This window comes from Carica papaya, chromosome 5, assembly GCF_054855325.1.
Source record: "Carica papaya isolate Zhongbai chromosome 5, ASM5485532v1, whole genome shotgun sequence".
Taxonomy (NCBI): domain Eukaryota; kingdom Viridiplantae; phylum Streptophyta; class Magnoliopsida; order Brassicales; family Caricaceae; genus Carica; species Carica papaya.
The window spans coordinates 6671816-6696445 of NC_142313.1; the positions used below are offsets into that span (position 1 = coordinate 6671816).

Here is a 24630-nt window from a genome sequence, read left to right on the forward strand (position 1 = left end):
TTTAATAATTTAATAATTGCCCATTTCAACCTCCAATTATTGTTGGGCTAAAGGGGCCACATTTCCCACATTTTGGGCAAGGTCACCCTAAATTTCTGCCAAATGTTGGTTCCATGGTGGCCCAAGGAAAAAATGATTTCGCTAATAATCTCCGTGGGAGGGGCCCATTTTGGAGAGGCTCAAGGTAAGCCCATGTGGTTCGTACTGCATCCCAAAGGACTGGAGCAGAAAAGCATTTAATATATTGAATTCTAAGCTCTAGAGATAAGCGTCAATGGACGATTTTCATATATTGGCTTCTACAGAGAAACGTTAATGATACAAAATAATCTGAAGCAAATAAGGGAAACCAAGAAAAAGAACGAAAAACCTTTTGAAACGTCGCAATTGAGTGTGGCAAAGAAGAGAGATTCAACCTTATAATGCTGCTTGGGAGCTCCAGCAAGTATTCCTCAACTCTTTTGACACTTCATTATGACGTGAAGTGCCTCGTCTCTGCACATTTGAAATTTTTATAATGCATACTAATACTTAGGGAAAGAAAAATACTTGACTTTTGGGCTTTGCGTATGCATGAAAAGCTAACAAGGGTAAGGACATCACTAGAGAGTGAGTTAACATTGCAAGCTTTCTCATGTATCTAGAAATTTTCAGAAGTTTTTGTAAACAACTTTTCTACTGTTGGTTTCAGATATCATATGCCTGTTTTTCTGTTAAGTAATGTTGAGACCAATAACAACTAACATTAATATTTAACTGACTTCTTAAAGAAATCCTAAGTTATGCAAAGATGTTTAGCTCTATTACTCATCTTTTTATTACGATAGTTATTTATCCAAATAATCTAAAATCACTTCTCCTGCTTAAATAATTCAAGAGCTCTAGCATAATAGCATGTAATAGAAAACAAGAAAGATTGCACAAGTCTACCTTCAATTGATTATTATAGGGTTACTGTATTTCCTCTTTATCCTCCTTGCTTTTCTCAAGATCCGTCTAGTCTCTTCCTTTGCTTCCTCTATGTAATTATTTCCTGCATCTTCCAAATGCAAAACATGGTATTAAATTAACGAATGATTATCATGATCTCAAACAAGAACATACTTTTGTTGTAAGTACTAAAAAGTAAACTAACTCTTAAAATGCAGCATATCCCAGGCGAAAAAAAAAAGGAACCAATTAATTAACAGTTACAGTCTCCATGTGCCGCATGTCATTTTGGTGCTTCATTACTACTCCTGGAAATAAAGTTTAACAAAGAGTCCCTACTGGAATCTTTTTGGGTAAAAAATTTTCATTGTTGGATTACTCTATTTTATCAGAAAGATTTCATACTTTGGTCATGATTACTTGAAAAACCCTGTCTGTACAACCGCAGAGTAACTTCTCTAACTACAAGTTAATCTAGAAATCTTCACTTTTTCATCTTTGGAACACAGAAAGCACAGTAGTATATTTATTTCACATAAAAATACAAAGAAAAAGGAAATCTAAAGAGAACTGATGCCTGATATTTGAGGTAGACCTTTGTAAAAAATTGAGGTGTTTAAATGGGGATTGAACATTCACTCAAGAAAAAAATGAGCAGGAGCAGTTCCAGGCAAGAATAAATTCTTCTTCAAATTTCACATCCCTTTTTCTTTACCTCCTCCCTTTTCTTCAAGCAAGCAAGAAAAGCCTGCATCAATTTCTCCATCTGAATCAATAATCACTCTACATATACTTTCCTGCATCACAGATTGTTATCCCAAATGGGATAGTAAGTAGAAACCATCCCACGTAGCAGATGCAGTAAAAGGTTGACTTTCACCATAAGTTGTATGCCATAAAATATAACTTGATTTAAATCAATTTCTTCTTCAGTACCTTGCTAAAGAACTAAGACACTGACCTATTTCAATCAGAAAGCTGGCCATCATGATGAACAAGGAAAAGTGGGAAGAAATGAAAACTAACCTGTTCAATGGAAGAAACGTCCTTTAGTTTCTGCTCCTTGTATGGTGGTCTCTTTCTGCAAGTAGCTCGTTCCAATTTTACTGACCTCCAACTTCCAACTTCTACTTTTGGAGATAAAATTGTTCTTGCAGAATCCAGAGGACGCTTAGCTAGGCTTAAGACAAGAGAAGCCTTTTAGATTTCTTCTTTATTGTCTTGAAAGGCTAGACAAACACAAAAAAGCATTGAAGGAACAATAAACTCTAGCAATTCGAAGCCCCTGGAGAAGCTTTCATAAAATAAAGACAGGTGGGGATTCAATGAGAAAGAAGCGTTAGACTAAGCTTTCTATAAAGCAACCATATAGAAATAAAACTTCAAAGTTCCATATAAGATCAAAACCATTCTTCAGATGCATTACTTGAAGCAACCATATAGAAATAAAACTTCAAAGTTCCATATAAGATCAAAACCATTCTTCAGATGCATTACTTGAATCCTGTATAGAACTTCTCTATAAAATTATGGCATAAAGGAATTAAATTAACGGGGAAAAACTCATAAGATGATCTTGAAGTTGATCTAATCCATGCATCTTTTCGGACTTCCACTCAAGATAATCAGTATGTAGCATCAAGTTATGCAGAAAATAGAATGACAATCATCATGAAATTAATCAATATTGAATTCTTCATACTTGTGCTGCTGAGGTGTTATCTTTGTTTGTGCAGTCTGACCGCCAGTAACCTGCAGATTTGCAAATATGGATGTCTTTTACACACATTCACACAAAATAAGCGCCTTCGAAACTGCAAGGCATCATCCCAAGGAAAGCATAAATTACCTTTGCTGGAAGAATGTTTGCAATAGGACCACTTTTATCAGGGATCTTCAGCTTGGCGATTGCCTATAAATGGAATGAGCTCTAATGTCTATTTCTTCCATTTGGCATAAAAATTAATTAATCTAAAATCTTGCTATTGATTATCCTAGAAAATTCAGGAAAACAACTTAAAAGTTTTTATTTTTGCATGTGCCCCAGAATTGTCCATTACAGCACGTACCTGCATATCTCTAATAAAAGTGCTGCAGAGCTCATTTTGCAACTTCCGCAAAGAAGTGCCCATTTGTTCTGGTATGGCAGAAAGCAACAGGAAAATCTGCTGTAGCCTTTCCTGATAGGCATCCTTGCTCAGTTGGTCAGATACAGATTTAATGCCTGCCTCAAGGCTGGCTTTTGTATCTTCCTGTCCTTTGTTCTGATTTACCACTTCTAGGATGTTACTAAGTTCACGCTAAATTGATTCTCTAAAGAACTTCGATGAAGAAAGTAAAGAGGGCCATCATATAATACTTACCAGTAGCTGCAGTAAGGTATCATGAAGAATCAACTTCTGCCTTATGCTTTCAGCTGAAAAGAAAACTTAAGAGTAAATCAAAAAAATTTGGACATCATGACTTTACAGGTAGCAAAATGAAATTTGTGCTCATTCATGCTTCAGTAAACGAATTTAATTCAAATCTGATGTCATGTGATGGAAATATTCGAAAAAGGATGGTAACCATTCAGATGGTATAAGTAAGTCATCACCATCAAGATTAATAGTGAAAATCTTAGCTGCCTAGAAGAAAGAATCTGTAACTAGCTTTTACTTCCCATGTTGAGAATCACAAGCTTATAACAATATTTGGTAGATCTGGGCAGAATTCTCTGCGATAATTACTGCGTTAATTATTTTTCTCATCAGCACCTAGATCCTGATCCACTCGTGAATCAGAGTACTCACTCTCCATCAATATCTCTTTAGTTCCTCTGTTGACTTGCATGACATCACTCTGAACAGAATCCAATATTATTCCGTATCGGTTTAATGAAGTTTCCATTGCCCCAATCCGGCGTTCAAGTTCTTCATATATCTGACCTACTCAAAGAATAAACAAAAGTACTAGTTAGGCCAAGGTATGACATATTGAAAGGAAATAACACAAGTAAACCTTTTATTAAAATATAATAAACATAGATTTTATTACGACCGAGATGTTAACTTATCCATGTAATGGAAAGGAGAAAGACGTACATTTATGATCTGCAACAGAAGCAGAATTCCACTTAAACATTACATTTGCAGAAGATCTAGAGATTGGCATTGGGCTCTCTTCTCTTGTATAATTGACTGAGGGCAAGCAAGGAACCTTCTTCAGAGACTTCTCTCGTTCTTGAGAACCAAACCTCTGCAAAGATAAGATGCACAAAACCAAGAGTATATTTAAGAAATTAAATGTTTACCAAATTTGGCATATGAGTTTGGTTTGAGTGGAAAACAAAATTGTTATCATTTATGGAAAAGATTACATGTTGTACTAAAGCTTCAACTTTGCAAAGAAAGTGATTGAACTAACATGAACTATCAGTATGCAAAAATCTGAAAGCTCAAGTATAGAAGTTTTAACAATGAACTCAGCACTTTATAGCACTTGTTGTGAACTTGCATGGTTTGATTCCAACTAAATGGCAGTGGTATTGTTGACTGAATAAGACAAAAAGCTCAAGTCAAATTAGTCCTAGAGCTAATCAACTAAGTTAAGCTTAAAGTATTTCAATTTCTCTTTTTAACCAAACAAACAAGCATTTGAGGAAAAACACTACTCAGCAATATCAGACTTTCCATTTTAAGAGAATTCCTGACTGCAACAATGAGATTCACTTACCTGATCGTTCATCATGGCTTCATCAAGTGAATTTTGAGTGAGCTGAGAAAAAGTGCCATGGTGAGATGAAATTCCTTGTGAAAAAGACTGTTGGGATGGTTGAGACCGGAGCTGTGATGATTGTGGTCCATTTGATGGAATGCTTGATCTTCTTCTTATGATGACCAAACCAAACAGTGAAGTCAGTAAGAAAACAGGAAATTTTCATGAATTAAATTTCAAGCTCACATTACTCTTCCTCTCTGGTTGCTAACATGTAAATTGAGAGAGACTTTGGACTTCCCGAAATCTAGTGACTCAAATGTATGTACAAGAAAATCTTAAATCTCACTAATTTTTTCCTATAATAAATTAAGAACTTAATTTCCAGCGACAAAAAATATTTAACATGATGATTTATAAGATGAAGAATAAGTTATAATTATTTGATTACCAATGGAGTTTGATCTCTTTAGCATCACAACCAAAACATGCAAAAATAAATAGCAGAACTCAATCATTCAATTAGGATGCCGAGAAGCATAATCGTAATAGACCAAAATTAACAGAAAATTTAGGGGAAAACAGCAAAACTATCATCAACTAGACCAGAAAAAGTTGAATTAGAGGCAGTGGAGTTAAAATGCCCTAAACAGCAAAGCTTTCAGAATCAAATTCATTGAAAAGTTTGCTGCATCTTCTCATAGCGCCAAGCAACGAGTAAGTGACAGAGAAACCAAACCTTGTGTGAGGAGGAAGGACCGAGATGGAGCTAAGATCACAGGCTTTGTTGATCTTCAACTTCATTTTAAGAGAGATTCAGGTCTTTCGAACGGCAGCGAAACACTGATTGATTATTTGAAACCCGAACTGATCAAAGAAGAAAGACCTCTAAATAGAATTTTCCGACAAATTGAATTTTTAAACCGTGGAGACCCGAAAGAGAAATGTCATTACGTCGGTGTATGTAGTTGTGAATTAGAACGAACGACTGAACAGTGCGAATCTTGTATGCGGCATGGGTCGCGTGGCGGGAAATGAAGTTACGCATTTGTTAATTTAGGTACAATTATGAATTTTAATTTCTTAATTTAGTAACACTTAACATTTCATTAACTTTGTTAAAAAAAGTTCATAATGTAATAATTTTTTCAACAGTGAAATAATATTACAATTATTTACAACATTACAAAATTATTAATTTTTTTAAGTAATTATTAACATCTTAGTTTTTTTTTTAAGAAAAAAACTAATAACTAAATTTAATAGCTGACGTAAGAAAATCTGGGTTCAATTCTTTTAGCATAAAATTGGGAGAATTTTTACATAAATTTTATGTCTCAACTAAGTATGAAAATAGGTTGAGTTCATGAAATTGTGTAAAATGTAACTCCAACAAATAAAGATTCGATGGCAGCGCGCCAGGGAAAGGGCCGGCCAAATTTGTGCAACAATCTGAACTTCAAACTAAGCACTCTTATGTCGCTTGGATGTTGAAGTATAATAATAATGCATTTGTTATCTTAATATAATAATATTGATTTCTTTATACCCTGTTTATTTTATTTCAAATATAGATTGAATAAAATTATACCAAATAAAAAATAAAATAAAAGTAAAAATAAAAAACCACAATGACTAAAAAAGTTATGAATATATGTCTTTAATGCTAAACACATAGATATGTTTACAAAATCTTACATGGGATTTTTCTATCATTTTTTTAATTACATTGAATATGAATTTATAGATAAATTTATTTTTACACATAATTTAAAAGTAAAATTTAAAAATTAAATTTTTAGATTTGTTTTTAACATAAGATTAGCTCCAAAATAACATGCATAAATATATTAACATATTTATATATATTTATAAATATATTACCCAGAGATAATTCCTAAAATATATATATATATAAACTAATGTAAAATATAATAGTGTTGTTAAGATCTAGTTTAATTTAACTACCATAAATATATTAACATACTACTGAGTTAAATATTTTTATTTTATTAAATAAAATATTACATATTATTTAAACTAATATGATTATCAGAATCTACCCAAATTTATGACGTGTAATAATCTTAATTTTCTCATTTTATGGCAACATAAAATATATATTTAAATAACATTTGGTTATTTAAAATATGATAAAAATTAAATATTCTATTTTATATTTTTATTTTTGTAATATTCTAATTCGAAATTTGGTCCGGAATGTATTATTCGGACTCAGAATTTGGCCAATGATTAATTTTAATATTTTAAATATAAAAAAATTATTTTTAAATTAATTTATTTTAATTTTTTATTAAATTTATGAAAAAAATAGATTATGGATGAAATTGAAAATAATTTTGGAAAAAATGTGTGAAAATTTAGATTCGATGCGTATTTTTGAAAGAAAAATCAGAAGTTAGGGGTCAGAGTGCAAATAAAAAAAATTAACCACGTAGGACCACCCAATCAGCAACCCCGACGAACCGGAGTACGCTGCGTTACAAGACACGTTGACATCGATACCACACAGACGATCCACATGCCCAATGATCGAACGGCCCAAGATCGATCATGCGCGCGTGGATGGTCCGGATTTATTCTCTTTTTAAACGCGATCAAACTGTCGAGATCAAATCGTGATGAATAGTTTATATTCATTTTCTCTCTAAACGCGATCGGACAGTCGAAATCAAACGCGATGAACGATCCAGATTAACACGAGATAAGTATAAATATTTTGTATCATACTGAACCCAAAACCTAGCCGTCAGCCTCCCGTCGGTGAAGAAGGACCAATCACCGGAGAAGAGATCTAACCACTAACCACCGTCGCACTAGAGCTACCTCCGACCGCCAAAAAAGGTAAAAAATTCTCCTATCCGCTTGGAATTTGATTCCAGGCACCCCCATGGCTAAACCGGAGCAAAAAAAACATCGGGTGAGTTGGAAACTGCGGGCAAAGTCCGATGACGATGCCTCGGGCAAAATCCATAACCTCATCCGGTGAGCCCCTTCCTGTTTCTCGTTTCGTGCGATTTTTTCACTATTGTATTCATGGTTCTGTTTTCTACAGGTTAACCGAAGAAAAACTCCCAGCCGCGAAGGTAAGCCAGCAGAGCCACCGAACTCGAAAAACTCCACCGCTGGTAGATTTTTATTTTTTAGTTTTTTCAACCAACCGAAACCCTCTAACGTATTTTTTTTGCAGGGATATGTATAAAGTCAGATGAAACTGATTAAAATCGGCCAAAAACAGCTAGGCTGAGGCAAATCATTGCCGCGGGCTGGTGCCGTCGCTGGAGCACGGCGGCGTCGTCATGCCGAAACCCCGAAATTAGCAAGAAAGAATTTTTTTCACCGATTTTGAATTCTTAGGATATTTTTAGGTACGTGACAAGTGTTTTGGATTCTGCAGGGATAATTCAGGAAATCTGGGGACAGCCAGTAGGCGCAGTAGAAAGTTCAGTATTTCGGACACCAATTCAGTTAAGGATCCCTCACCTTTTTTTTGTTGCGGCAAATTGAAGCTTAATAATTAATAATTGTGTGTGTTTTTTTTTTAAATTAGAGAACCCTAAAATTAATTATAGGTCACTAGTGGAGGCGGAACTAATTAGTTTACAGTCGTTTTGATTTCTTATTTATTTTCCTATATTACCTATATTTGTTTACTATTATATTGCGTGTAACTATATTGATGGTTTTTAGGGTCTTTTTGGTTATTTTGTTATTTATTTTTTCTGTATTACGTGCCAGTATCCAGGTCATTGGTTATTTAGCGGTGTAAAACTATATTGTTGTTTAAGTGAATGGTGAGTATAAAATGAGATATGGTTATTGCATGGTTGATTATTATACTGATGAAAATCTGTATAGGAAGGACTTACTGGGTAGCCAAGAAAGGACGGACGGGCCCGGTACATAGGAAACCCTACCGTGAACATTACCTCAGTCAGACAAGGCTGGGAAGTCCCTTACTAGGAAAATTTTGGAGATATAGTTCACCCTCATACCAGATAGGGTATCGAGGTAATGGCATGTTTGGTGCCCATACTATATGGGGTATGGGAACGACCAGTTAACTGTTTAATTGGATATTGGGTTCAGGAGTATGAGGACATCCATATGGACTCCCAAAGATACCGGTAAGTTGGTAAAAATGTAAAATGATCGTTCTTATTATCTTCTATGTGATAAATAATAGTACATGAATATGAGTTTTCATAAGTTATTATTATAGAAGACTTGTTGCACAAAATTGAATAAATGGTTTTCTTTATAGTAAATGAATCTATATTAAATTAAGGGCTCAATTGGTAGTTTTCTAATTTTTACCAATCTTTCTTTTTTCGTATCTGTGATTAATGTGATATTCTTACTGAGTTAGTGAAATTCACCCATTTATTAACTATTTCAGATAAAGAGAACCAAGATCCAGATCCCAATCAACAAGAATGTTGTGAATAGTTCACCACCCAGACTCCCTTCAAGAGTTAGTGAAGGTCGTCACAGGATAGTTAGTTATTTGTCTTTTATTTATTTCTTTGATTTTTGTTTATTCTTTCAGAAGAGACATTCTCGTAACCCTATTGGGCATTATAAATTATTGTGTAAGGAATATAAATTCTAACTCTATTATTTCGCTTCCGCATTTAATTTATGACTTTATTTCCATTTAAGTTTTGGACTTTTACACGGGATCAATTTTGACAATTTCAAAATAAATAAAAGAAAATTATTTATAAATTAATTTAATTTAATTTTGTTAAATTATTAAAAAAAATAAGTTAGGGATATAATCGAAAATAATTTTAAGAAAAATGGGTAAAAATTAGAGTTTGCGATATGTTTTTGAAAGAAAAATTGGAAACATTGGGTCAATATGCAAAAAAAAATTTGGCCATATAGGACGGGCCAGTCAACAGCCCCGACGAACCGGAGCACACCACGTGGCAAGCACACTGATGTTGGGACCACACGGGAGGCCACGTGGCGATCTGCGTGTCCAACGATCGGAGGCCGAGGATCGATCCCACACACGTGGACGGCTCAGATTCGTTTCTTCTTTAGGCACGATTGGACAGACAAGATCAATCATAATGAACAGTTCAAATTCGTTGCCTCCTTAGACGCGATTGGACGGACGATATCAATCGCGATGAACAGTTCATATTCGTTTCCTTCTTTAGTGCGATTGAACGGATAAGATATTCTCGATGAACGATCCAAATTGACGTGGAATGGGTATAAATACTTTGTGTCGCATGGGAACCCAAACTCTAGCCACCAGTCCTCGCTGGAGAAGAAGAACCAGGCGCCGGAGAAGGAGGTCGACCGCCAACCATCGACTGCTGCTGTATCGAAGCCACTGTCGATCGCCAAAAAACCCAAGAGAGATGGCGAATTCTGAGAATCCCTATGGCAAAATCAGAGTAAGAGGGATGGCGGATGAGTCGAAAAACTGCAGAAAAAAATCAGCGGAGTTGTTACAGCCAAAACCCAAAAATCCCTCTGATGAGCCCCTTCCTACTTCCTATTTTATGCGATTTTTCAGTCATTGTATTCACCGTTCTTTTATATGTAGATTAGCTGAAGAAAAAATCCCAACTACGAAGGTAGACCAGCAAAGCCGCCACGCCCGAAGGTCCCCCCCCCCACCTTCACCGATAGGTTCGTTTTTATGATTTTTTGGCTAACCGAGGCCTCTTAACATGGATACGTGCAAAAATGGCCAAAATCGGCAAGGTTGAGGTAAACCATCGATGTGGGCGTCAGAGCGCGGCGACACCGCTATGCGAGAACCCCAAAATTGACCAAAAAGAGTTTTATACACCGATTTTGAATTTTTAGGATATTTTAGGTATGTGACGAGTGTTTTGGATTTTCATAGAAAAAATTCGGGAAACTCAGTACCCATTAAGAAGCGTAGTAGACAATGCGATGCCTCGAAACACCAATCTGAATAAGGATCTCTCACTCTATTCTCCGTTGCGGTAAATTATAGCTCAACGATGCATAATTTCGTATTTTTATGAAAAAATAGAGAACTTTAAAAATAATTACAGGTCATTAGTTGAGCCAAAACTGGTTAGTTTAGGATTGTCCTGATTTTTTGTTTATTTTTCTGTATTGCTCTATTTGCTTGTTATTATATAGTGCATGTTCTTAATTTATATTTTTTATAGCTTAATCGATTTATTTGGTTTATTTGGTCATATACCGTCAGCATGAATATAATTTAATTGATGGAAATTTTTATGTAAAAGACTTACTGGGTACCTAGAGAAAGAGTAGATGAGCTCGGTACATAATGAACTCTACCGTGAACGTTACCTCAGTTGAACGAAACTGGAAAGTCCCTTACCGGAAAGGTTTGGAAGATATATTTCACCCTCATACCAGACACGTTATCGAAGTGATGGAATGTTTGGCGCCCATTATCAGACGGTGTATGGGACTATCGGTTAATTGTTTAAATTAGGTATTGAGTTCACGAGTATGGGAAAATCCTTATGGACCCCTAGGGATACTAGTAGGTAGGTGAGAAAGAAAAATTATTATCTCTTATTCTTTTATGCGTGAAAGTAAAAAGTAACATGAATTTGGATCTTCATATGCTATTTTTAAAAAACTTATTACAGTAAGTATGGAGTAAATGATTTTCTTTATATTAAATGAATTTACTAAAATTAAGGGCTTCATTAGTTATTTTATAATTTTTATCAATATTTAATTTTTTTGTATATGTGATTAGTGTAATCTTCTTACTGAGCTAGTGTAACTCACCATTTCATTAACTATTTCAGATCAAGAAGACCAAAATCCAGATCCCGATCAGCAAGAGGGTTGTGAGTAGTTCATCACCCGAACTCTTTTTAAGTACTACTGAAGGTTGTTCTAAGATGTTTACTTATTCACTTTTTTTTTATTTCTTTAATTATTGTTTGTCTTTTAAAAGGGACATTCCCGTAGCCCTATTGAGCATTCTAAATTATTGTGTAATGAATGTAAATCCTAACTCTATTAATCGCTTCTGCATTTAAATTATAAATTTATTTCCTTTAAAATTCCAGATCTTTACAGTTAGTATCAGAGTTGTATTTTTCGAAACTATTCCTTATATAAAGAGTTAAAAACACCAAAAAACAAACTATTGCTCAACTATTCCTTGTGAAATACAGGTACAAGAATATGCAGAGAGGAAGATCCCCACTAAATCGAGCAACCCGGGATGGTTCACTTCGAGAGGATGTTGACCGTCTTTTTGAGATGTTGGAGAGACTCATCTCTGCCTAGCAGGCCCGAGAGGAAAGAAAGGAGCTACCTGACCCTCATTTGCTGCCACAGCCACCCTTGTAGGGAAAAGATCTATAACCACCCCGGTAAAATTCTGCTCCTCCATTGTACCATTCGGCACCACCACAATATAATCCGGTGCCTCCACCGTATCATGTGGTACCGCCACAGTACAATCCGATGCCTCCACTGTATCATCCGATACCATCACAGGGCCACCCAGTCATTCCCCAGCACAATCCAATCCCTCTTTCACAGGACCCAGTTCCACCCATGATTGACCCATGCTACATTGAAAGGTACAAAAGACTAAACTCATCTACCTTTACAGGAGCATCCTCTTTTTAAGAGGCCAAATATTGATTAGTTGAGATAGAGAAGACATTCGTGACTCTTAGGGTGGTTCCCGAATAGAAAGTTATACTTGCCACCTACATGCTAGTAGAAGAGGCAAGCTGCTGGTGGCAACTCAAGCAAACCACCCTACCCATTCCAGTCATTGGGACCAATTCCTAATGACCTTCAATACAGAGTACTTCCTAGAGCACCTCCGACATTTGAAGAAAATGGAGTTTGCAAACTTAGTATATGGTGATATGATTGTATCGGAGTATATCCGAAGGTTCCTTAAGTTGGGCCGGTATTCTCCTTAGAGCATGATGGATGAAGGTAGGAAAGTAAGGAAGTTTGAGTGGGGCCTCCGTCCTGAGATCATACAGCAGCTGTACGTATTTGAGCTCAGTACTTATTCAGTTGTTCTTGCTAAGGCACAACTACTGGAGAAGAACCTTCACATTTTTCCTCAAGTAGTGGAAAATCTCACACCCCTGATTTCACACTGCAGACCACCACCCACTGCATCGGTTCAACAGAACAAAAGGCTTAAGTCAGTGACTCAAGCTCTTCCTCAAGCTCTGGTAATACGCCGCGGTAGGACTTGCCAGTACTGTGGTAAGGATCATGGGAACCGACCCTACTATTGTCTTAACAATACCTACTGCATATATAAGAGTGTCTAACACTATACGAGAGAGTGCCGGCGAAATCAGAAGTAGGCTAGATCTCTTATTCAAGGCAGAGCTTACAACCTCACTCAATAGGATGTTGAAGCCAACTCGAATGTGATACAGGGTACGTACATTATCTGTAATCACCTTGCACATGTTTTGATTGATACTGGTGTTTCACATTTGTTTGTCTCACATACTTTTATATAAAATTTAAATATATCACCGAAAAGACTTGATTTTATGTTGTTTGTATCTACACCTAGAAGTAGGACACTACTAAGGAACGTTATATGAAAAACTTATATCATAGACATAGCAGATAAGAAATTAAGTGTGGACGTGATAGAGATTGACACAAGAAACTTTAATGTAATCGTAGAAATGAACTGGTTAGCAGCGTACCATGCCACCGTAGATTATTTTCACAAGAAATTTATATTCAACCCTCATAACGAAGAGCTTTTTATAAGTTAATGAAAATTTTAAATGTTATTTTCTCATAATAATTTTCTTATTACATAATGTTTTGACTCAGTTGTCTTTTCTATATTAGACAAACCTAAGAAAGAAGTTTGCATTCAAGAGATCCCAGTAGTCCGAGACTTTTCAGATGTATTTTCTGATGAATTACCCGGACTGCCAATGGACAGGAAAGTTAAGCTCACCATAGATTTTCAGCTTATCTCGGTTTTTCCTTACTACGTGAGTCGTGTTGAGATGAAAGAACTAAAATAATATATCAATGAGTTGCAGGATAGTGGGTTTATCTGACATAGTGTGTCTTCTTAAGGTGTTGGAGTCACATTTGTAAGGAAAGGGGATGAGATGTTAAGATTATATATTGACTATAGGGGATTGAATAGGGTCACGATAAAAAATAAGTACCCCATCCCTAGAATTGATGACCCTTTTGACTAGTTGCAGGATGCCCAAGTCTTTTCCAAAATCGACTTACGTTCGGGTTACCATCAGGTAAAAATTAAGGTATAGGACATTCCCAAGACAACTTTTAGAACCAGGTACAGACATTATGAGTTCTTGGTCATACCATTTAGATTAACTAACGCACCAGCCATCTTTATGGACTTGATGAATAGGGTTTTCAGATAATTTCTGAATCAGTTCGTCATTGTATTTATCAATGATATCCTGATCTATTTAAAGAGCAGAGAGGAACACACTCACCACCTGACTCAGATTTTAAAGGTTCTCAGGGAGAAGAAACTATATGCCAAATTGAGTAAGTTTGGGTTCTGGCTCGAGCAGACTTTCTTCTTAAGGCACATCATATCAAGAGATGGAGTATCGATAAAAGAGATTCATAACTTTCTTGGAATGGCAAGTTATTGCCGCATGTTTGTGGAAGAATTTTCTAGCCTAGTCGTTCCTTTGATCTGACTCATAAAAAAGAATGTTAAGTTCGAACGGAATGAGTAATGTGAAAGGAGCTTTACAGAACTCAAGAAGCAGTTGACTACTACACCCGTGTTGGCTTTATCGAGTGAAACAAGTGGATATATAATTTATAGTGATGCTTCCTACTTGAGGTTGGATTGTGTTCTAATGCAGCATGACAAAGTCATAGCCTATGGGTCTAGGCAGTTGAAGAGTCATGAAAAAAATTACCCTACTCACGATTTAAAACTTCTTATCATTATCCACGCCTTGAAGATCTAGCGCCATTATCTGTATGGGGAGACTTTTAAAATTTATACTAACTATAAGAGCTTGAAGTACATATTCACTCAGAAGGACCTCAATATGCGTCAGAGGCGTCGGATAGAGCTTCTTAAAGACTATGATTATAATATTTTGTATCACCTGGGTAAGGACAATGTGGTAGCCGATGCGTTCAGCAGAAAAAATGTAGGTATATTAGCTCACCTAATGATTTGTTGATGCAGGATAATAGGGGTCGCACAACAAATACGACTTCAGGACTTGAAGAGAGCTGTATACTTGGCCCACCTGACTGTCCAACTTGAATTGATTTAGAGACCCTATTAGCTCTCAGGAAGGATACAGAATATGGAGTAAATTCAAAATTTCGACTCTTTATTAATGAGTTGTTCATATTTTAAGACATGGTGTGTGTTCTAGGTGATAGTGAACTGAAAAATGACATCATGACAAAGGCTCATAGCTCAAGATTCGTCATACATTCTGGAAGTACTAAAATATATCAAAGTATATGACTTCAATTTTGGTGAAGCGGGATGAAAAGAGAGGTAGTCGACTTTATTTTTAAGTATCTAGTATGTCAACAGGTTAAGGCTGAGCATCAACGCTCAAGCGGGCTACTTTAGCCATTACCGATCTTAAGATGGAAGTAGGAAGATATCATAATGGACTTCGTAACAGGGTTGGTTAAGGCATGCTCAGGACATGATGTTATTTGTGTAATTATCGACCGGCTCACTAAGTCTTTTCACTTATTGGCTATCAAGATGACCGATCCCTTGGACAAGATAGTAAGAATATATATATGAGAGATAGTCAGGTTATATGGAGTTCTAGTATCAATGGTATCCGACAGAGACCCCAGGCACACTTCTCGATTTTGATCTAGTTTTCAGCAATGTATGGGAATGAAATTGTCCCTTAGTGTCGCATTCCACTCTCAAACTGATGGACAATCAGATAGGACGATCCACACACTGGAGGATATACTCTGATCTTATGTTCTAGACTTGGGACCCATTGGGATGATAACCTACCTTTAATAGAGTTTGTCTACAATAACAGCTACCAAATAAGTATTAGCATGGTTCAATACGAAGCATTGTATGACCACCCATGCAGATCGTTGATCTGTTAGTAAGAGAGGGTAATAAAAAATTATTCGGACCAGATCTTGTGGAGGAGACTACATCCAAGATAGTAAGATCAAGAAGAACATCTAGACAGCTCAAAGCAGGTAGAAAAATTATGCAAACACACAGATGAGGGATTTAGAATTTGAGAAATGTGATCAAGTATTTCTTAAAGTCACTCCTTTCAAGGGGATCAGTATGTTTGCCAAGAGAGAAAAATTAAATTCTCGACTCATCGGGCCATTTGAGATCTTAGACCGGATTAATACAATTGCCTACAGACTGACATTACCTTTAGAGCTATCTATGGTTCATAATGTATTTCATGTATCTATGCTATGCAAGTACAATCCAGACTCCTCAAACATTCTGCCCCACAAGCCCCCTTCATGTAATATCCGAGTCTAAAATTTGACCCGGAATTAATTTTAACATTTTCAATATATAAAAGATTTATTTTTAAATTAATTTATTTTAATTTTTGTTGAATTTATGGGAAAAAAATAGATTATGGATGAAATTAAAAATAATTTTTAGAAAGAGGGATGAAAATTTGGGTTTGGATGATGTTTGTGAAAGAAAAATCAGAAACTAAGGGGTCAGAGTGTTAATAAGAAAAATTTTACCACGCAGGACTGCCCAGTCAGCAACTCTGACTAATCGGAGGACGCCGCGTGGTAAGGCACGTTGACATCAATGCCATGTAGGCGATCCGCGTGCCCCGCGATTGAACGACCTAGGATCAATCCCGCGCATGTAGACGACCTGAATTTGTTCTCCTTTTAAATTTAATCGGATGGTCGAGATCAAATCGCGATGAATGATCCAGATTCAGATCCTCTTTAAATGTGATCGGACAGTTGAGATCAAACGAGATGAAGGTCCAGATTAACGTGAGATAGGTATAAATATTTCGCATCACACTGAACTCAAACCCTAGCCGCCAACCTCCCACCGGAGAAGAAGAACCAGTCGTCAGAGAAGGGAACCGACCGTCAACTACCAACCACCGCCGTACTGAAGCCACATTTGACCACTAAAAAAGGTAAAAATTCTCTTATTCGCTTAGAATTTGATTTTAAGCACCTCCATGGCTAAATCAGAGCAAAAGGAACGGTGATTGAGTCGAATATCACGATCGAAGCTCGGCGGTGCCATTGCGGGCAAAACTCGTAACCTTCTCCGATGAGCCCCTTTCAGTTTCCCATTTCGTACAATTTTTTCATCGTTGTGTTCATCATTCTGTTTTCTACAGGTTGACCGAAGAAAAACTCCCAGTTGCGAAAGTGAGCCGGCAGAGCCACCGCACCTGAAAAACTCTACCGCTGGTAACTTTTCGTTTTGTAATTTTTTGGGCCAATCGAGACCCTCTAACGTATTTTTTCGTAAGGATACGTATAAAATCGGTCGAAAACGGCCAAAATAGTCAAAACCAACCGAAAACGGTCAGGTCGAGGCAAACCACTACCGCGGGTGGTGGTGCCATTGTCGGAGCATGATGGTGCCGCAGTTATGGAGCCCTAAAATTGGTAAGAAATGATTTTTTTCACCAAATTTGGATTTTTATGGTATTTTTTGATACGTGAAGTGTGTTTTAATCTCCACAAGAAAATTCAGGAAATCCAGAGACTGTTAGTAGGTGCAGTAGAAAGTTCGGTATTTTGAATATCGATTCGGGTAAGGATCCCTCACCTTTTTCTTTGTTACGGTAAATTGAATATTAATAATTAATAATTGTTTGTTTTTATGAAAATTAAAGAATACTAAAAATAATTACAGGTCACTAGTGGAGTCATAACCGGTTAGTTCACAGTCGTTTCGATTTCTTATTTATTTTCTTATATTGCCTATATTTATTTACTATTATACTGTGCGTAACTCAATCGATAGTTTTTAAGATCTTTTTGGTTATTTTGTTATTTGTATTTTCTACATTGTGTGTCGATATCCCAGTTATTAGTTATTTAGCAATGTGAAATTATATTGTCTTTTAAGTGAACCAAAGTATAAAATGAGAGATGGTTATTGCGTGGTTGATTTTTATACTGATGAAAATCTGTATAAGAAAGACTTACTTGGTACCTGTAAAAGGGCGGACGGGCCCGGTACATAAGGAACTCTACCATGAACGTTATCTTAGTTAGACGATGCTGGAAAGTCCCTTATCAGGAAGGTTTGGGAGATATGCTCCACTCTCATATCGGACAGGGTATCGAGGTGGTGACATGTTTGGTGCCTATACCAAACAGGGTATGGGAATGGTCAGTTAACTATTTAATTGGATATTTGGTTCACGAGTAGGAGGGAATCCCTATGGACCCCCAGGGGTACTGGTAAGTGGGTAAAAAATATAAAATGATTATTTTCTTATTATCTTATATGTGATAAATAATAGTGTATGAATATAAGTTTTCATAAGTTATTGTTGAAAAAGACTTGTTATACAAATATAGAATAAATTTCTTTCTTTATAGTAAATGAATTTACATTAAATTAAGGGTTTCATTAGTTGTTTTTTCTGATTTTTACCAATCTTCAGTTTTTCGTATCTGTTATTAGTGTGATATTCTTACTACGCTAGTGTACCTCACCCCTTCATTAACTATTTCAGATCAAGAGGACTAGATCCAAATCCCGATCAATAAGGAGGTTGTGAATAGTTCACCACCCGGACTCCCTTCAAGATATAGTAAATATCGTCCTAGGATTGCTTAGTTATTTATCTTTCGTTTATTTCTTTGATTTTTATTTGTTCTTTTAAAAGAGACATTCTCATATCTTTATTGGGCATTCTAAAGTATTGTATAAGGAATGTAAACCCTAACTCAATTATTTCGCTTCTGCATTTAATTTATAACTTTATTTCCATTTAAGTTTCAAGCATTTACACTTCACTTTAGGAGAATCTATCCTATAAAGAGGTACTAGTGAGCATTGTAGACCGAAAAAATAAAGTACTCTGCAACAGAGAAATTTCCTTTATCAAGGTCCTATAACAGAGTCACACACAAAAAGAGACCACATGGGAGCTAGAATCAGATTTCAGAGCCCAATATCCCCAACTGTTTGACTAAGTGAGAGGGTGACAAATATGAGAGACCAAATTTCTTCTTAAGGGGGAAGAGTTGTAATACCCGAGCCCGAAATTCAGTCCGGGATCAATTTTGGCAATTTTAAAATAAATAAATAAATATTTATAAATTATTTAATTTAATTTTGTTAAATTATTCAAAAAAATAGATTAGGGATGTAACCGAAAATAATTTTGGGAAAAAATGGCAAAAATTGAGTTGGAAGTATTTTTAAAAGAAAAATTAGAAACAAGGGGTCAAAGTAAAAAAGAAATTTGGCTATATAGGATGGCCTAGTCAGCAATCCCGATGAACCGTAGCACACCGCGTGGCAAGACACACTGATGTCGATGCCATATGGAAGGCCACGCAGGCGATCCACATGTCTAATGATCGGGCGACCCAGGATTGATTCCATGTGCATAGACGACTCATATTCATTCCTCCCTTAGGCGCGTTTGGATGGACAAGATCAATTACGATGAACGGTTCAGATTCGTTTTCTTCTTAAGTGAGATCGGACGGACAAGATTAATCGTGATGAACGGTCTAGATTAAAGCGGGATGGGTATAAATATTTTGTGTCACATGGAAACCCAAATCTTAGCTGCCAGCCCCCGCCGAAAAAGAAGAATCAAGCACCGAAGAAGAAGGTCGACCGCCAACTGCCGACTGCCGCTGCACTAGAGCCACCGTTAGCCGCAAAAAAGGTAAAACTTCTCCCTACCCGCTAGAAATTTGATTCCAAGCATCTCTGTGGCAAAATAGAAGTAAGAAGGACGGTGGGTGAGCCAGAAATCGCGGGCAAAGTCCGGTGAAACCACTGCAGTCAAAACCCAAAAATTCCTCTGATGAGCAGCTTTTCGCTTCCCATTTCATACGATTTTTTAGTAATTGTATTCACTATCTTTTTCTGTTCAGGTTAACCAAAAAAAGAATCTCAGCGGCGAATGAAGACTGGCAGAGCCGTCGTACCTGGAGGTCCCCCCGTCGATAGGTTCGGTTTTTATGATTTTCACTTAACTGAGCCCCCTAATGTATTTTTCTACAGGGATACATGCAAAGCTGGTCAAAATCAATCAGATTAAGGTGAACCACCACCGTGGGCAGTGGAGCCGGCGCTGGAGAACGACATCGCTGCCATACTGGAACCAAAAATTGACCGAAAAGAGTTTTGGACACCAATTTTAGATTTTGGAGTATTTTTAGGTATGTGACAAGTGTTTTAGATTTTTACATGAAAAATTCAGGAAATCTAGTACCCATTAGGAGGTGTAGTAGATAGTGCGATATCTCAAAACACCGATTCGGGTAAGAATCCATCATTTTATTCTCCATTACAGTAAACTGCGGCTCAATGATGTATAATTTCGTATTTTTATGAAAAATTTAAAAATGCTAAAAATAACTATAGGTCACTAATATGGCCGAAATTGGTTAATTCAGGATTGTCCTTATTTTTTATTTATTTTCTTGTACTACTCTCTTTGTTTGTTATTATATGGTGTATGTTCTGAATTTATATTTTCTACATCCTTATCGATTTATCTGTTTATTCGGTTATATACCGTCAGTATGAATGTAGTTTAATTGATTTATAAATGTAATATGAGGTAGTGGTATGCGTGGTTTATTGCTTTGTTGATGGAAATTTTTATGTAAAATATTTATTGGGTACCTAGGGAAAGGGTAGAGGGACCTGAAGGAACCCTACCGTGAACATTACGTTAGTCGAATGTGACTAGAAAGTTCCTTACTGAAAAGTTTGGGAGATATGGTTCACCTTCATACAGGATGGGGTATCAAGACGATGGAATGTTTGACACTCATTATCGGACGGGGTATGGGGACGACCAGTTAATTGTTTAAATTAGATATTGGGTTCACCAGCAGATGACATTCCTATAGACCCTCAGGGGTACTAAAAGAAATGAAAGTTATTGTCTCTTACTCTCTTATGCGTGAAAATAAAAAGTTGTACGAATACGAAACTTTATATGTTGTTTTTGAAAAACTCGTTACGGTAAGTACAAAATAAACAGTTTTCTTTATATTAAATGAATTTACTCAAATTAAGAGTTTAATTAGTTATTTTATAATTTTTATCAATATTCAATTTTTCATATATGTGATTAGTGTAATATTCTTACTGGACTAGTATTCCTCACTCTTTCATTAACTATTTTTGTAGCACCCGGAAAGGAGGAGGAAAATAAAAAATAAAAAAAAAAAAAGGGGGGGGGGGGGGGGGGCCACGTCAGCAGCCACGTCAGCAGGCCCGGTCAGCAGTCCCGGCCAACCGGGGCCTGCCACATGGCAAGATCGCATCACTCCGAAAGGAGCCACGTTGGCGATCCGCGTGGGTGCGATCCGATGGTCCAGATCAATCGCGCGATCGGACGGCCCAGATTCAAACGCACGGACGGCCCAGATTCAATCAAAAACGAACGGCCCAAATTAAAACGAAATGAACGGCTGTGATCAAAAGGCAAGGGGTTATAAATAGAACCCCTACACCAGACCAAAAACCCTAGCCGCCAGCCGCTCGCCGGAGAAGACGAACCAGAGGCCGACCGCCGCCACCCGCCGCCACTCGCCGCCGCACCGGGGAAATTTCCGACCGCCGATCGAGGTAAATTTCATACCCCCGACTCGTTTTTCCCCGCTGATTCCTCCTATGGCCAAATCGAGGCCGAAATCCCGGCCAAACGGCCGGAATATGCGGCCGAAGCCCAGCGGCGCCACCGCGCCCCCTCTCGATTTTTGCCTCCGACGAGGCCCTTCCCGGCCTCCGTTCGATGCAATTTTTATATCACCGTGATCACCATTCTTTTCTCTACAGGTTGACCGGAGCCGAATCACCAAAACACGAACCTCGTCGGAGAGCCGCTGCACCCGAGAGCGCCGCCGCCGGTAAGCTCCGTTTTTCCGTAATTTTTTGGCCCCCCGAGGGCCCTAGGGTTGTTTTCTGACAAGGACCAATGCGAGCGTGGCCGAATTCGGCCGAAAACAGCCAACCCGAGGCGACTCGCCGCCGCCAGCGGCGGCGCCGTCGCCGGAGCACGGCAGAGCCGCCGTGCCGGAGTTGCGATTTGGTCCGAAAGGGGCCCTGGGCCTAATTTGGATTTTTTTTGGAACACGTGCAGGTACTGTTAGTGTGTTTCAGTTCCCCGGAAAAAATTCAGGAAAAATTAGGGACGGCCTGCAGGCGCACTGTGAATCGTATTCGGATCCCGAAAACAAGTAAGGACCCCTCACCCTATTTCCTATCACGGTATTAAAGTTCAAAATGATAAAACGGTATTTCTTGAATTAACGCATGTGTGAAATTGCTTAAGGTTGCTAATGGAGCCCGAGTCTAGTGTGATTGATGATTTACTGTTATTTGGCCTGTTTACAGCTTTAAATGCAGAATGAGGTTTGATGTGTTCATTTTACAGATTTGTGTGCATGTACTACGTTTTTATTAATTATGGGTTGAATGACTAAAAAACTGATACTGTATGTTGTCTGTTTGGTATGAAGTACGATTTGCTTGTTTAAATGTGAATTGATGATGCTGATTGAGGAAAAGGAAAATGAAAGATTGTGTAGACTGATAATTGTATTATGGGGTCAGCCTGACTAGATATCCTGGGAGATGGTGGACGGACCGGGTCCGTAGGGAACCCTACCGGGATTGTGGTCTCACATACCGGACGGGGTATGGAGATCTTATGGTTTTGGCGCCCATACCGGACGGGGTATGGGGACGGCCCGTTTTCACCCTCATACCGGACGGGGTATTGAGGTTTATGGTTTTGGCGCTCATACCGGACGGGGTATGGGGACGGCCCTGGAAACTGATTATGAATGTTAAAGGTTAACGGGTAGCGGGACCCCTAGGGACCCCCATGGATACTAGTAGGCTGGTAAATGAGAAAATGATATGTTGTATAATGATTGAATTACAAAAGGCGTGATAAGTGCTATGTTTTACAGCTTATATTATTCCATGATTGTGATAATGTTATTATTTTTCTTATATTGTTTTCATAAATTCCACCGAGGTAAGTGGATGGTAAAAGTTTTATTATTGATAAAAGGTTTTATTGTAAATTATGCTCCATTGGTCTTTTTGTGTTTTTCTACCCACCTTTACCTCCGTGACGGTGAGATATCGTGATGTTCTTACTGGGCTAGTGTAGCTCACTCCTTATTTAACCATTTCAGATCAGGAAGACATGGTTCCCGAGCCCGTTCCGCAGGAGGACGACGAAGGGGATACCTAGAGACTCTGTAGTCATACTCATAGTTTTATTTTCGAGTTTCTCTCTTAGTTAGTTTAATCTTTTATATTTTAAGTACGTTTCTGGTTTTTCGTGTAAGGGATGTTAACTGAAATTTTGATCTCGCTTCCGCATTTGATATATTTAAATACTCATTTCATTTTAAATATTTCCGGGGCCGTTACAATTTTAGATCAAAAAAATCAAGATCCAAATCTCAATCAACAAGAGAGTTGTGAGTAGTTCACCACCCGAACTCCTTTTAATTGCTAGTGAAAGTTGTCATATGATACTTATTTATTCGCTTTCATTTTTATTTCTTTAATTACTGTTTATCTTTTAGAAATGACATTCTCGTGGTCCTATTGAGCATTATAAATTATTATGTAAGAAATGTAAACTATAACTCTATTAATCGTTTATACATTTAAATTATAAATTCATTTTTTTAAAATTCCGGATCTTTATAATTCAAGTAAACCAATCACTTACGACATATATCAAATAGCATTACGAGGAAAATTAAATGAAAAAAAATTTTGTGACCATATTATTTATATTGTTTAAATGAAAAAAAAAATAAAAAAAGAAAAAAGATATTTATTAGATTATTTGGGGAAAAAATGATGAAACTGGAAAGAGAAAGTTAGGAGTAGGATGTGGGAATTATTTTTGAACTTTTGACTTTAAGTAAAAAAGATAAATTTAAAAAATATTGAAAATAAATTATTACAGTTAAATTCAATAAATATTTTAATAATTACGTGGTTGGACGATGATAGCTTCGAGGAACGAGACAGACCTTTGCGTTGCCAATTCTCCAACAAACTTTATAGGATTAGATAATATATTTTGCTGGGTTTGCTTAGCTACTTCAATTTATTGATCAAATTAAATTCAAATCGAAGAGATCTACATTAAGTCCATTATAGTTGACCAGACTGTACTTATCGAGTAGAACAACATTATAAAATTTTATGCTAGATTATTATGGTGACATATTTTGAAGGTAAATAATTGAAAGCATTAAACCCATATAGTATTATGTGCTTTTAAATGAAAACTGATAACATTCTTCTCTAGCATGGTTAAAAAGTATATTGTTAACAATTAGATAAAATAATTTATATATTTGATCCATAATTATAATCTTGTAACAAAACTAGTAATACATTTTTTAACATTATTAATTTTGTTCAGCCCCAACCATTGTTAAAAAAATATAAAAATTTATAGATTGATCGTTCATAAAGATTGAATTTGTTTTTTATTATTTTCAACATCGATCCAAACAAAAGGGTATCAAAATCCATAATTTTTTTAATATGAGATAATATATATTACCTTTATATTAAACAAAAAAATTTAAACATTTGATATAATTAAAAATATAGATAATCTCGGGTTAAATTCTAATCTTAAATTAGTCAAAACCGCGTTCAAGGCTCCAAGAACCGATCACATACTATGACAGCTAGTAAATGTATGGACAAAACGGTAAATCCAACGGTTAAATTAATGCCACGTGGATACCTCATTTTCG

General features: G+C 36.7%; 1 protein-coding gene across 7 annotated transcripts; it reads right to left on the minus strand.

The window, feature by feature from the left end:
- Nucleotides 1-265: 265 nt before the first annotated feature.
- Nucleotides 266-5658, minus strand: PRD3 (putative recombination initiation defects 3). 7 transcript variants are annotated; one of them, XM_022050518.2, is made up of 12 exons: nucleotides 5366-5657; nucleotides 4645-4798; nucleotides 4014-4167; nucleotides 3723-3857; nucleotides 3294-3346; nucleotides 3000-3194; nucleotides 2780-2842; nucleotides 2633-2682; nucleotides 1957-2110; nucleotides 1646-1727; nucleotides 931-1033; nucleotides 266-495 (listed from the first exon to the last, which is right to left on the minus strand). In XM_022050518.2, the coding sequence occupies exons 1-11, from the start codon at nucleotides 5428-5430 to the stop codon at nucleotides 933-935; spliced, it is 1206 nt and encodes a 401-aa protein (XP_021906210.1). In that variant the 5' UTR covers nucleotides 5431-5657; the 3' UTR covers nucleotides 266-495; nucleotides 931-932. The 7 variants fall into 7 exon arrangements, 4 of the variants coding, with proteins under 4 accessions (XP_021906210.1, XP_021906204.1, XP_088076157.1 ...); XM_022050512.2 differs by having other exon boundaries at nucleotides 931-1039; nucleotides 5366-5656; XM_088220031.1 differs by having other exon boundaries at nucleotides 4645-4795; nucleotides 5366-5655.
- Nucleotides 5659-24630: the final 18972 nt, after the last annotated feature.